Source organism: Anarrhichthys ocellatus, unplaced genomic scaffold (assembly GCF_004355925.1).
Source record: "Anarrhichthys ocellatus isolate YVR2014 unplaced genomic scaffold, GSC_Weel_1.0 scaffold130, whole genome shotgun sequence".
Lineage (NCBI taxonomy): Eukaryota > Metazoa > Chordata > Actinopteri > Perciformes > Anarhichadidae > Anarrhichthys > Anarrhichthys ocellatus.
This window is the reverse complement of record NW_022280160.1, coordinates 474,832-490,065: the sequence shown is the minus strand read 5'-3', so window position 1 is coordinate 490,065 and position 15,234 is coordinate 474,832. Positions and strand designations below refer to the sequence as shown.

Below are 15,234 nucleotides of genomic sequence, written 5' to 3'. Positions count from 1 at the left end.
TAAAAGTGATAGTATTAGATTTATAATTGATATCAATACTGTTTCTAGACAAACCTGAGATGCCTCAGGGTCCCATTGTGCTGGAAGCTCTCCTGAAGAACTCCGTCATAATCAGCTGGAAGGCTCCCCAGGACGACGGAGGCTGCATGATTACCAACTACATTGTGGAGAAACGCGAGGACAAGGAGGGCACCGAGTGGGAACTGGTGTCGTCATCCATTAATGGCATATCCTGCCGTGTGCCCAACCTCATTGACAGCGCCAGATACTTCTTCCGCGTGTACGCCCAGAATCGCTATGGTAACAGTGAGCCACTGGAACTCACATCCCCCATCCTTATCAAGAGCCAGCTGGGTAAGTTTTAATCCAATATCCAATAAATGTTTCACAATACTTCATCACTTCATGACTTCAAATGCAAGAGAACTTTAATACACTGCAACAATCTACATGTTAAGAGATACCTATGTACAGTGTACTGAAGAAGTTCTGACAATGGTTTGTGATTTATATATTCCGGTCCACAGAGGAACCATCACCACCTGTGTCGCCAGTTGTTTCTGGAATCACCAAGGACTCCTGCGTGGTTTCCTGGAAGCCTCCATTCAGCGATGGCGGCTCCAAGATCAAGAGCTATTGCCTTGAGAAGAAGCACAAGAAGGACAAGAAGGAATGGAGCGATTGGAGTCCGGTGACCACAGACGAGATCAAACAGACGGTGTTCTCCGTCAAGCGTCTGACCGAGGGCGTCGAGTGCATCTTCCGTGTGAAGTGCGAGAACCTGGGGGGAGAGAGTGACTACAGCGAGGAGACCGCTCCCATCGTTCCAGCCACAGCAGTTGAGGTTCGTGCTCCTGCTTTCAAGGAAGAGCTGAGGAACATGAGCGTCAAGTACAATAGCAATGCTACCCTTGTCTGCAAGATCACAGGGCAGCCAAAGCCTGTGATTAAATGGTTCAGACGAGGAAAGGAGATCCACTCTGATGGCAAAAAGATCAAGATACAGGAGTTCAAGGGAGGTTACCACCAGCTGGTCATCACCGAGGCGGTTGAGGAAGACTCCACTGTGTACCAGATCAGGGCCACCAATCAAGGAGGCTCCATCTGTGCTACAGTCTCTCTGGATGTGGAAGGTAAGCTCACAGATACCAAATTTCTCCAACTAGGTTATTGTTTTTACATGCTGACTTTAACACTGACCAATTCAAACATATTAAACTAATTTTGAATTTTTACTAAAATATGACATCTCACTTAAATAATGTCTCTCATTTCCAGTCCCTGCCAAGATTAACCTGCCAAAGAACCTGAAGGACAAGGAAGCCATCCCTGCCCTGCGTGGAGAGGTCGTCAATATCAAGATTCCTTTCAGCGGCAAACCAGATCCTGTCATCACATGGCAGAAGGGACAAGATCTTATTGACAGCAATGGCCACTACCAGGTCATTGTCACCAGATCATTTACTTCTTTGGTGTTCACCAACGGAGTCGAGAAGAAGGATGCTGGTTTCTACATTGTCTGTGCCAAGAACAGATTTGGCATTGACCAGCAGACAGTTGAGCTGGATGTAGCTGACGTTCCTGATCCTCCACGTGGTGTCAAAGCCAGTGACGTCTCCAGAGACTCGGTCACACTGAACTGGGTAGCCCCAGCGAATGATGGAGGCAGCAGGGTAATTTGCTACATCATTGAGAAGTGCCCCACCACTGCTGAGAGGTGGGAGCGCGTTGCCCAGTCCCGTGACACCCACTACACCGTTACCAATCTTTTTGGAGGAACCAGCTATCAGTTCAGAATCATCGCTGAGAACAAATTTGGACAGAGTGCTCCATCTGAGACCAGCGGACCTGTCATGACCAAGGAGGACAAATCAAGAGTTCTGCTCTATGACAGAGAGGTTAACGACACTGGACGTGTCCCCAAGGGCAAGGCTCACTCTGATGCCAAGAACATGCACAACAAATATGCCATTGCAGAGGAATTGGGCAGAGGTCAGTTTGGCATTGTCCACCGCTGTGTCAACATCAGCTCTGAGACAACCTACATGGCTAAATTCTTCAAGGTGAGAGGCGCTGATCAAGCAATTGTCAAGAAGGAAATTGCAACATTGAATCTGGCCAAACATACCAACTACCTTCTCCTCCACGAGTCTTATGAAAGCCCAGAGGAGCTGGTGATGATCTATGACTTCATCTCTGGCGTTGACATTTTTGAACGCCTCAACACAGCTGAGTTTGAGCTTAATGAGCGTGAGATTGTCAACTACATCAGGCAGATCTGCTCAGCTCTTGAGTTCCTGCACACTGAGAGCTATGGACACTTTGATATCAGACCAGAGAACATTGTGTACACAACTAGAACCAGCTCTAATGTGAAGATTATTGAGTTGGGCCAGTCCAGACACCTGACTCCTGGAGACCAAATCAAGATCCAGTATACCGCTGCAGAGTATGCTGCCCCTGAGATCCACCAGTGTGACATGGTTAGCACCGTCACTGACATGTGGTCAGTTGGTGTCCTTGCCTATGTGCTCCTCATTGGACTGAATCCATTCACAGCTGAGACCAACCAACAGATGATTGACAACATCTCAAATGCAGCTTACAGCTACGATGACGAGTCCTTCAAGCAGGTCAGTGTCGAGGCATTAGACTTCACCGATCGCTTAATGACTAAGGAACGTAAGCATCGTATGACTGCTGCTGAGGCTCTGGCACATCCATGGCTGACCAAGTCCACAGAGGAGATCGGCACCAGAGCCATCCCAACAGGAAGGCACAAGAGATACTACCAGACAATGGTGAAGAAAGAGTGGAAAACTGTTGTCTCTGCAGCTCGTGTGGCCAGCGGGGGCTCCATCAGATCCCAGCGTGGTGTCTTCATCGCCAAGGTGAAGATCGCTCCATTTGAACACGGTCCTGTTGGAGGCCAGATCAGCCATGCAGTGGTGAATGAGGGCGACAATGTGAAATTCATCTGCAACATTGATAACTATGATAGCACTACTGAAGTGACATGGTACTGTGGCGTCAGGCAACTTGAAGCTGGTGACAAATATGAAATTAAGTTTGAGGATGGCCTTGCTGTAATCACCATCAACAATGTCACAAGAGCAGATGATGGCACTTACAGGTGCAAGGTTGTGAATGAGTATGGTGAGGACAGTGCCTACGCAGAGCTGTTTATCAACGGGGTTAGATCTTACCGTGACTTCTTCACCACCCGTGTGGTCAAGAAAATAAAGCGCAGAGTCGACACTGCCAGAATGCTTCAGAAGCCACCGGAGTTCACCCTTCCTCTGGTAAACTGTACAGCCTACATTGGTGAGGATGTGCGCTTTAGTGTGACCATCACTGTTCACCCTGAGCCTCGTGTCATCTGGCACAAATCCGGACAGAAGCTCATCCCTGGAGAAGATGACAAGAAATACACCTTCATCAGCGACAAGGGTCTGTACCAGATGATTATCCACAAACTTGATGATGAGGATGATGCTGAGTACAGCGTTGTGGCCCGTAACAGGTATGGAGACGACAGCTGCAAGGCCCGTCTTACTGTTGTTCCTCGACCTAAACCGGCAGACCTCACCCTAAGGCCCATGTTCAAACGTCTGCTCGCAAATGTCGAGTGCAGGGAGGGCCAGAATGTACGCTTTGAGATTAGAGTATCGGGCCATCCCCAACTGAAGTGGGAGAAGGACGGTATGCCTTTAGCCTTTGGACCATCTATTGAGGTTGTGCATGAAGGTCTGGATTACTTCATCCTTCACGTGAAAGACACTCTCCCTGAGGACTCTGGTGTGTACAGAGTTACTGCTACCAACTCTGCTGGATCTGCCAGTTGCCAGGCTATGCTCAAAGTAGAACGCGTCACTCATGTAAAGAAGGAATATGAGCCCAGTGAAAAGGAGAAAAAATTGATGGCTGGAAAGGCAGAATTGGACAAAAAGGTTAGGCTGTCTCAGATTTTGTCTGACACCGTCTTTATACCTTTACCGCCCATCGCAGTACAAGCTGTCAGGGAGGCAGCCACCATGTTCACACCTGCTGTGACGACAAAGAAGGGTGAGAAGACCGAGGCTGAGATGCAGAAAGAAAAAGAGGAGAGGAAGAAACGGGCAGATGAGAAGAGGCTGCGTATGCCTTATGACGTCCCCCCTCCTCGAGTCTTTAACCCAGCTGTTCTTGAGGAGGACGTGGAAATAAAACACTTCCAGCCGTTCTCTGACATGAAATGGTACAAGAAGCTGCGGGACCAGTACGAGTTCCCTGAGCCAATGGACAAAATCAAGCAGAAGAGGATGAAGCGTATCCGCCTCTCCAGGTGGGAGCAGTTCTATGAGGTGCCAATCAGGATCAAGGACCAGTATAAGCTTAAGTGGCGCATCTCGGACATGACTCAGGATGACTTGGAGATTGTGAGGCCTGCAAGGCATCGCACTCCTTCCCCTGAGATGGACGCCTACCACAGGATTAGGAGGAGGTCCCTGGGTGACCTGTCGGATGAGGAGCTACTGCTGCCTGTGAATGAGTACCTGTCCATGAAGAGAACCGAGGAGGAGAGGCTTCGTCTGGAGGATGAGCTGGAGTATGGTTACTCAGCTTCTCCACCCAGCCTCAGCCCAGTTCGCTTTGAGCTGTCTGCCCTGCGTCCTTCATCTCCAAGAAAAGTCTACAGCGATGATGAAGAAGGAGACGAAATCCGCAAATATGACTCCTACCGAATTCCATCTAAATACGAGGCTGGCCCAAGTTTTGTTGACCTCCGCCAGCGTCATGACAAAGCCACATACAGACCTCCAAGGCAGAAGGTGTATGAAGAGAGAGAAGATCAGGAGCTGCTGCGCCCACACACAACTGCTCAGAGAATGTCCGCTTACAAGAGTGAACTCAAGCGCATGGAGTTTGAGGAGAAGACTCGAGCCTTCAAAAAGGAATCAACTGTCACTGTTGCAACATACTCTCAGGGCATTGAATCTGAGCACCTGTCATCTTTTACCTCAGAATATGTTCCTAAACCAATCAAGAAGCTCCAACTGCCTGAACTCGCGAGGACATCCCCTACCCCAGGACGGGCTGCCAAGACTGAAGTGACCATTCCTAAAGTTGACTTTGCTTCCAGGTATGAGGAGAGAAAGCAGGCTCTGAGATCAGAGAGGAGATCAGTGGAGAGGACCTTTGAGGTGGTGACACAGGCTCCTTTCAGTCTTGACCACCGCCCACGTATTACCATCAGGATGCGATCTCATCGCGTACCTCATGGGTCCAGCACAAAGTTCACCCTGAATGTCCAGGCCAAACCAGATCCTGAGGTCAAGTGGTTCCACAATGACAAGGAGATTCATCAGACAAGCAAGTACCACATGACCAACATCAGTGGAGTTCTGACTCTGAAGATCAGCAACTGTGTGACTGAAGATGCCGGCACTTACCGCGTGGTCTGCAAGAACACCAAAGGAGAGACTACCGACTATGCCACATTGGATGTAGCAGGAGAAGAATATGCTGCCTTCTCTTCATTCCGGAAAGATGAAGAGCCTCCATCCTCCCATCTGCCAGAAATGACCAGAACAGAGGTTTATCACGTCTCCTCCTCCAAAACGACAGTGAAGGAAAGTGTGACTGAAACTGTGAAAAAGACCACCACTGTTGTTGAGAAGCCAAGGGAGAAGCCTGGTGTTCCTACCAAGATCCTGACCAAACCACGGTCCCTGACTGTAGAGGAGGGAAGCCTCGCCAGGTTTGAGTGTGATGTGGATGGCGAACCAGCACCTTCTATTTCCTGGCTGCATAATGGAGCAGTTATCGGTTCCTCTGCCCGTCACTACATCGTCTCTACTCAGTACAGCTCCTCCTTCGAGATCTCATGTGTTGAGACGTCAGATGAAGGCAGCTACACTCTGCTGGTGGAAAATGCTGGAGGCAAACAAGAGGCCCAATTCAGTCTGACCATTCGCAAGTCTGAGTCCAAGGAGAAAGTAGTCGCCCCTCCCAGAATCACCTCCCCAGAGGCTAAGTCCCCTCTTGCCAAATCCCCTGAACCGGTCAAAACTCTTCAGAGAGTCAAGTCCCCTGAACCAATCAAGTCACCTCAGAGAATAAAGTCTCCAGTCACACCAAAGTCCCCTACTCCCAAATCCCCAGCTCCATCTGAGAAGGAATCGGGGACTTCTCCAATCAAGTCACCAAAGAGAGTGATGTCACCAACTCTTGAAAAGAAGCCGTCCTTCTCCATCGGATTGAGCGACGTCACTGCAGCTCCTGACTCTGTCGTCAAGCTCTCCGTGAAGGTAACCGGAGAGCCCAAACCTGCCATCTCATGGATGAAGGACGGAGAGGTAACTGATTCTATAACACTGAAACTGTTCTACTGTTATTATCAATTACTTATGGATGTATAAAGTTTGTGTTTGCCTTTGTGAGGAACTGAATCATATCATCATGATTGACAGGCTTTGTCTCAGGGAGGGAAGTATGAAATCTTTGAGGAGAGTGGCTCAGCTTCTCTTGAGATCTATGAAATGGAGGTCTCTGATAGTGGGCTGTACAAGTGCACCGCTACCACCGGTGCTGGAGTGGTGTCGACAACCTGCACAGTCACTGTACGAGGTAAGACCTTGGTAACACCTGCTGGTGGAAGCAAGTATCCCTCGTAAACCTGCAGCTGAAACCATTCAAACTGTTTCCTAACATGAACTCTTTACATTTATTTCCCTTTTAGGCTCCAAAAGCTGCACGGCTAAGCGCTCAGACGCACCCCACATCCTGGTGCAGCCCAGGTCCCAGAACGTGATCGAGGGACAAAATGTCAAATTCACGTGTGAACTTGCAGGAGAGCCTTCCCCTGAAGTGGAGTGGTTGAAAGACAACATGATTGTGAGTCTCCTGAAAGTTATTTGTTAGCAATAGAAACCTGGGTTGCAGACTTAACACTTAACTCTCTTTCTTTCTCTTTTTGCAGATTTCTGTCACATCAAACATCAGGCTGAGCCGCTTCAAGACTGAGTACATTCTGGAGATTTGTGAAGCTACAGTTGCAGACAGCGGAAAATACACGATAAAAGCTCAAAATCAGTTTGGACAGTGCTCTGCAACATCCTCCCTCAACGTCATCAGTAAGTTTCTGCTGCACTTCTACTAAACACAATTAAACACTCTTGTCTGAGGGTGTTTAATTGGCCTGGATACTAAAATCTGTGATGAAAAAGGGCGCTTTGTTTGCACCAAAAAAAAACTTTACTTTAACATTCAAACCCAAGGAAAGCCGATGCACTTGAGCCCTCGAGCTTCCATACAGTGTTTGTACTCGTGCACATTGTGATGAAATGTGCTTGTCATTTGCATCCTCACAGCTCTTGTTGAAGAAGCAACAACACAAATGATAATTGTGGAGCAAAGAGCTTCTACTGACGCTGCTGCTGCCAGCATGCAGAAACATTTATCTGGCTCATCGGCTCTCATGGAGGCGGCTTCCATGCAGGCCAAGTATTCGTTTGAGAGCACGTCTGCGTCTCACATGTCCGCCATGACAGCTGAGTCCATGCTTTCCATGAGCTCCAGCAGCCAAATGGTGGAAACGTCTGCTCGTTCGCATGTCGAGGCCGCGGTTAAAAGAGGTGAGATGCATCAATCTGTTGGTAACTTCAACACTTCAGTAACAGGATGCAAAGATGTGAGCATCTGTGTGAGTGAAGGTGGAGGTAAATATGAATGTGATGAGAGATGGAGTCCTGACTTTTGCATTGATGGTTACAAAGAAATAAGCCTTTGTTTTTACCAAAAATAAAATGTTGTAATATGTTGAAAAGAAGCACATAGTGCTGGTAATAATTTATAACAACAAGTAATCAGTCCGCTGCCAATGAAGCACAAACTGGGACTCGAAGGCCTGAAATAAATGGATTTTAATGGAAGTGAGTGGATTTGTTTGAAACTTTGACATGAAAATGTTGAAGTCTACAAACAGGAAGCTGTCATAAACATTAAGATTAAATGAAACTTTATTGTCCGTTCATCAACCAAACAAAGACGGCAACCAGAAGTACTCAATTTATCTAAAAATTCAAGGCCACCAAAGTTGCAAATACTTGTTTTTGACGGTTCAGTGATGATGGGAAACTTAGAACTCTTATTATACATTAAATGTTAAATAATCGTATATAACAGTAATATAGATAAATGACAGATAAGACAACGTTATATTTTGGTACAAAACAAAACAACTCTCTTGTCAAAAATGCAATATATATATAGCATAATATATAACATATATCTCTGACCTCGTTCCTCATCTCCAGGCGCTCCACCAAAGATCGAAGCTCTTCCCCAGGATGTCATTGCCGAGCGTGGGAGGTCCCTGACGGTGGCAGGTGTTTTCTCTGGAGACCCGGCTCCGTCCGTCCAGTGGGTCCGCTTGGGTCGGACTCTACCCGACGGAGACGAGCGGTGCCACGTGGAGAACGCCGCTGACCTCTCCACCCTGGTGATCCATGCGGTGAAGGAGGGCGACGGCGGAGCGTACACCCTCCGGCTGTCCAACCAACTGGGCTCCGACTCCGCCACCGTCAACGTTCACATTCGGTCCATGTAAAGAAAAAAGAAAGAAAGTTAATTTATTCCCCCATTTCCCTCTTCCAGAACCTTTTTATTTAGCGAATTAGCAACGATAATCTACGTGACAAAGATCTGGATTTCTGTTCTTGTAAATATGAACTATTTTTGTACCAATCTTGACATTAATTTATGCCAAACTAGACTCGGAGTCTAACGTTGTTATAAAATGTGCCATATTGGATAACTATGACTTAGGATTTTTGAACAACTTTTCTGTGACACATGTACATAATGTATATAGCCGAATTTAACGGTTATGGGAAATGTATGCATTGTTATTTATGACAATAATATGAAGCGAAACTGAAAAAAGAACAAATGTTTAAACAGGAGAAAGTTCCACGAGGAACGAATACCCTGTCGAACGGAGAAACTAAACTCTGTGCCTCAACGATATGTTGAAGTCTAAAGATCGCCTCAACAGGTAGAGAGGCTCCCTGTTGACGTTACAAACACAAAGACTACGTTATATTGTCTTTGGATATAAACGATATTATTTCCTATGAGTTGTACCGTGAGCATTTAAGACCCCGAGTGCTGTTTGCATTGTACCCTCATGTTTAAGCAGCATAAGCGGCCTTGAGCTCAGACCGACTGCGTCGTACCACCGGGATCTGACGACCAGCAGAGTGCGACGGCCTGCACTCTCAGCGTTTAGAGATCCTTTTTATTTTAAAAAAGAGCGATGTTTTCTGCACCGGACAGCCGGGTCGACTTCTTCTAAAACCAAAACATCTTCTGGCAATAAAAAAAAGAAAGAAACGAGGAAACCAACGCCAGCTCTGCGGTGCAGAAGCAGCGCCGTCTCTCGGAGGATAGCTAGCTAGCTAGCTAACTAGCATACATATAATATATAGCTAGCTAGCTAACTAGCTAACATGTTTGCGTGTTAAAGAGTGTGAGTGTTTCGTAGCTTTTAGTCGTTTCAAAGTGTTGGTGTTCTGGGTTTTCTTGGTTCTCCACAGCGACTCCATCTCCTGTGAGACCAGTAAAGATTCTCTGTTCATTGATTTATTTTATTGATCTGTTGATGTAGAACTATATTTCATATCCTCCTTGAGTTTTATGCATTTCTGATTTAATAAAGCATGATTTCAGCACTACTCAGCGCGTCTGCTGTTTATTGTGTTTTCTGCTCAATTACTGTAACCGGGGTAACGCTAGCGTGAACAAGTGGTGGAGTTAGCAAGCTAACGTTGGCATGAACACGTGGAGTTAAAAAGCTAATGTTAGCATGAACACGTGGTAGAGTTAGCAAGCTAACGTTAGCTAGCTAACTAGCAAGCTGCTAAATCAGTAAAATAACTGAAAGCTTCACGTTCACATTGTTATCGTCACTATTAACACTGATTCATTTTATTTAAATGAGGACGTTCACATGACTATTATATTATATGTATATATTATATATGTATGTATATAATATATAGGAGGAACACGGAACAAGGAACCTTCAAGAATTGAAGGCTGTTTGCCGCGGACCCCCTGTTGAAGACCTCTGATTTAATCAGTTTCAGTAAGTGTGTTCAATACCGTTTCCCTGTGTCATTGCATTTTATTACACATAACTTCATTTCTGAATTTATTTGTTTGGTTTTCTGTATGTGTGGATTACTTGGGTTGTTACCGACATCTGGTGAACATTTCATGTCATCTTTAGAAATATATTTACTGAGAAAAATGGTGACATGTTCAACACTTATTTTACCTGCTGTATATATATACTGTACATATAGAGTATTTATATACAGATATATCTCATATAGACCGTGTACATGAAGGTCAGTGGGGTTTAGGAGACATTGACACTAATTTGATGCCACTTGCAGCTGATTAACGGTTTTGACACCATGATAATAATAAAACTAAACTTGAGATTATAAAACATTACATCTATTTATATACCAAACCTCTGCTAAAAATTGTCGTATTTAAGGTGGAGTGGTTCTCCAGGGTCCCGTTCCTCGTACGTGGTTCAACTAAGTCGATCAAATGTCCTATTAGCAGCCTAAATTAACGAGATGATTGAAATCAGGCTATGTCGGTTTCTCCAAGGCTGATCCTCTCAAACAGTCTCGTTAATTGGAACCAGACGATCAGGATCAGGATAATTGCGCGTGCCCGTCCTACTTCAAAAGGGGGAAGCGTCGATCACCGAAACCATGATTTTCTAACAGCACAATGTTAAATAAAGTCAAAGAAAGAGCCTCTTTTTACTCCGCTGACGAGCAGGAGATGATCATGAACGCATATGAGGAATTCAAGACCATAATCACGGCTAAATATAACACCTCCACCGCTGCGAGGGCTAGACAAGAAGCACGCAAAATATCACAGACACGTTAAATGCGTAAGAGTTGTAAATGTATCGGCTCATTTTAATGCCTCATCACCCCAATCAATCAGATGATATGTCTTTAAATGAGCTGCTGGCAGTAGGCTTAATGAATGCATCATCCAATGAGATCTATAGCGACAATAATGATCTCAACTCTTTCACAATAAGATAAAAACAAGCCCAAAGAGCATCTACTGATCCTCATTAATATGAGGATATATGTACTGTATGCCCTCATGTATCATGTACTATATATGTGTATATACATGTATGTGTAGATCACCATATAGAACTAGTGTGAATCTGTGTGTGGGCGGATCAGTGTGTGTGTGTGTATTATTCATCATCAGACATTCAATCAACTGAAGCAGTGAAGATCAATAGTGTGTGATTCTCTCTGTTCTTATCATGAGTCCACCTTCATCATGTTCTACAGTAATGATATGCTGGTGTACTAATAACACTGTCATATCATTATGAGTGCTTTAACCCTCATGTATGCAACGCAGCCATCAAGAGGACATGGGAGCAAGTAAACACTAACACACACACATTACTCAGAATGCTGAGTCAGTACAATATGTGCCATGGTGATGTAATGAACACATCCATAAGTTTATTAAGCGCCTAATAAACTTTACCAACAGCACGGCATGCAGCGGCTTTCCCCATGTTCTCCGCATCGCCGACACTGTACAACAATGTACCACTCGCAGAACAGCTCAAGGCTGCATCCAGCGTGTGGTGTTCAATGTATGCTCCAGAAGGTCTGTAAATAAATGATTCCTTGTGGGCAGAATGGATAGCGCTCGTATAGGAAGTCATCGTGATGTGATAACGGATCTTGGCGATGTGGAAGAACTCTCTCCCTATAAAACGCTAATCTAACTAATATCCTCCTCCATCAGTGGATCTCTGAGGAAGGGAGCTGTACATTAATGCAATAGAGGCTTCGTAGTTTGCTCAGCTGCTTTAATGGATCACCGTGTGTCTCACTTTACATGCATTTCTGGAACTCCCGTATAACCCCCGGTATATGCGCAAGCGCATTAGACTACCGTATATGACAGGAGCTGCCATGTTTTCCGGGGGAGTGGCAGCTTATCCAGCTACCTTCAGTCAGCCTGCGCTGGAGCAGCTTCAAGCTTATGGATGTGTTGCCATGGTGATTTTGCCGAACTTGCTTCGTGGAACCGAAAAGCCTGATCTACGTCATCTTATCCTGACAAGTATCCGGCTAACTCAGTTAGCCACGTACGAGGAACGGGGCCCTGGAGAGGACTGAGGATCTTCACAGTCGTTCTGAGAGGATTAGAAAACATGGAAGCAGCAAGAAAACAAGGCAAAGTTAATATTTTTACACATAAAACTCAAAAGCAACTTATTGTGAAATCATATTCACGAATGGGAATGATCTGCATCACATATCTATTGTTTTATGATGTCTAATAAATAGTGCCAGTAGAGGGTTTCACACCAAACTCCATTTAAAAGTTAGAATTTTTAAAACTGAAGTGAACAAACATGAGCTAAGTAACGTATTAAAGCTCCTAAGGAGGTTATAAATGTTCTGTCATCAATAACTTCCAATTATATTTAAGAAGGAGAAGGATTCCTTATTGTCTCTGACAACAATACCTGATATTCACAGATGTTTCAAAGAATATCACACCAGTGTCACGTGTGTCCTGATGTCCACACCTTGTAGATACTACTAGCTGTACATCAACACAGTATAATATATATATATATATATACATATATATATATATTATAAGAATACTTCAACGACTCTGATTAACAGTCAAATAGAAGCTTCACACCAGACGAGACATAATAAAACTCTTTATTCAACGATGAGATCCAGCATGTCATATTATGTTTTGAAATTATGATATTATGATATGATATTATGATATGATGTTTTCATGTTATGAACCAGCAGAGATCTACAGGACTGTTACGTGCTTTGTGTACAGGTGTATCATGTATTACACACTAGTAGTAGTACAGGTGGTTCCCATATGAAAGTAGTGATACACAGTATTTACACCACTGGAAAGTCAAAAACTATCAATAATACAAATGGATAACTAAAGAAATACACAGAACATTCAACAACAGACAGGCAAACATCCCAGAAGACTCATAGCAGTTAAATATGTTTGTTTGTATCTACAATATACACGAATAGAATATTATACAGTAACTCAGAGTTTAGAGAACAACCGGCTGAAGAGATGTGAGAAATAAAACATTTTAATGAGATATTTCATGCAGGATGCTGAACATGGTTAAAGTGTGTTATTTCTAAATGTAGGTCCTCTCCATGGTGCTCTATAGGAACTATGTGAGCTACAGTTACTTTAAAGGGATAGTCCACAACATCCAGCCTGAGTGTGTGTTGACATGCACAATTTAGATTTAGGTTTGATCACACTCATTGCATACTTTGCTAGCTAGCTACAGCTAATATCTGGTAAGTTGCACATTGACCGCGAGGTGGAAATGTGTTTCGCACTCAGTCTGAATGTCTGAACACACAGCGTTCTCAAATCATACTCCGATAATGTGAAAGAAAAGAAGCTTCCAGAGCAAGACTAGCAAAACCAGGATTAGCTTAACCAGGGTTAGCAAAACCAGGGCAAGCTACACCATGGCTCGAAAGACCAGAGCTAGTTAAACCAGCGATAGCTACACCAGAACTACCTTAACCAGAGCTAGCTAAACCAGAGTTAGCTAAATCAGAGTTAGCTAAGCCATAGCTAGCTAAACCAGGACTAGCTAAACCAGAGCTAGCTAAACAAGAGTTAGCTAAACCAGTTAGCTAAACCAGAGTTAGCTAAGCCATAGCTAGCTAAACCAGGACTAGCTAAACCAGAGCTAGCTAAACCAGAGTTAGCTAAACCAGAGTTAGCTAAACCAGAGTTAGCTAAGCCATAGCTAGCTAAACCAGGTCTAGCTAAACCAGAGCTAGCTAAACCAGAGTTAGCTAAACATTAGCTAAGCCACACACACATCTGCCTTCACACATTTACATGTAAAACAAATAATTGTCATCTGTACACATTAGCATATTTAAAAACAGTACAAACAGTAGAAAATACAAAATTAACAAAACAGAAACATATTAGAAAGCATCTTAAAATACATTAAAATAACAGTATGATATTAATGTTGAGGAAAAGGAAGGAAGGAGAAACAGATCTGATAGGTGTAAGGATAAATAATGTTTAATATTCTCTAAATGTTCAGTATAATTATTGTAATTCATTTAAAGGAGCAGTTACAGGTCTGTCTCATATATTCAAACCATCAGCTCACAACTTGGCATTTATGAAATCAGCCATTCAAAAAAAACATTTCAGAACATAAATATAAAAAAGCTGAAAATGGAATGACTTTATTTAGTCTGGTTCATTTTCTCACTAAATTCCTGTCTTTTCTTTAATTAAAACAGATGCGACATTGTAGAAATGTGCTACTGAATGCTTTTATGAATATGTTTTTGAGGGCTTTGTTATAATGAGAAGGCGTCAACTAGAATATCTTTAATTCACTTTACATACTTCCTTATTAAACCCACTTAAAGACTGGATGACGAACACACCATTTAAATATGACCGCTTGGGAGTCGTTTGAAGGCGTCTTTTCGTCTTCTTTCTTCTGACAGATTTTCCTCTCGTCTCTTTTCTTCTTCTGCTCATCTTTTCATACGTTTTAAATAATAATAATAATAATAATAATAATAATAATAATAAATGTGTGAGTGTTCCGGCCTTCATCAGCACTGTTAAAGTTTCCTGAGGAGGTTGAACGTGGCCGAGGTTACGAAGGTCACAAGACTCACTTTCTCACTTCCTCTCTCCTTTCTCTAACATGGCTGTCACAGGAGACCTCACTAGGCAGATTAAAAAACGTCATAAAAGAGTGCAGACTAGAGGATAAAGAACAAAGGCCCCCCCCAACAGTAGTGTGTTGATACGTCATGAGCTGACTGCATAGAGTAAAGGCTTTAAAGCAAGATCACATCTTCAAAATCATACAAAAACTATAGCAACCACACGAGTGTCTGGTTTGTAGTTCTCTAAATAATGCTAACTTTCTTTAAAGTGCTTTAAAAATATATAACAACTGACCCAAAATCCTCTGTCAATTTCAGTCCTCGGACGGGGGTTCTACGCCACGCCGACCTACCAACCCCAAGAGCCACATAATGAGTTGCAGTAGGACCCCGACGTCTGCTAGAGAGGAACATACTGTAGCGGACCCCGAACGTCTGC

At 43.9% G+C, this 15,234-nt stretch overlaps 1 protein-coding gene across 1 annotated transcript in view; it reads left to right on the top strand.

The window, feature by feature from the left end:
• The window catches only part of LOC116399814 (titin-like), a 118,281-nt gene extending 108,565 nt beyond the window's left edge, over positions 1-9,716 (top strand). Inside the window, 8 exon segments of the mRNA XM_031877234.1 lie at positions 49-354; positions 528-1,133; positions 1,279-6,338; positions 6,453-6,628; positions 6,630-6,876; positions 6,962-7,115; positions 7,353-7,616; positions 8,298-9,716. Coding sequence (XP_031733094.1) covers positions 49-354; positions 528-1,133; positions 1,279-6,338; positions 6,453-6,628; positions 6,630-6,876; positions 6,962-7,115; positions 7,353-7,616; positions 8,298-8,590 — 7,106 coding nt within the window. The 3' untranslated portion in view covers positions 8,591-9,716.
• Positions 9,717-15,234: the final 5,518 nt, after the last annotated feature.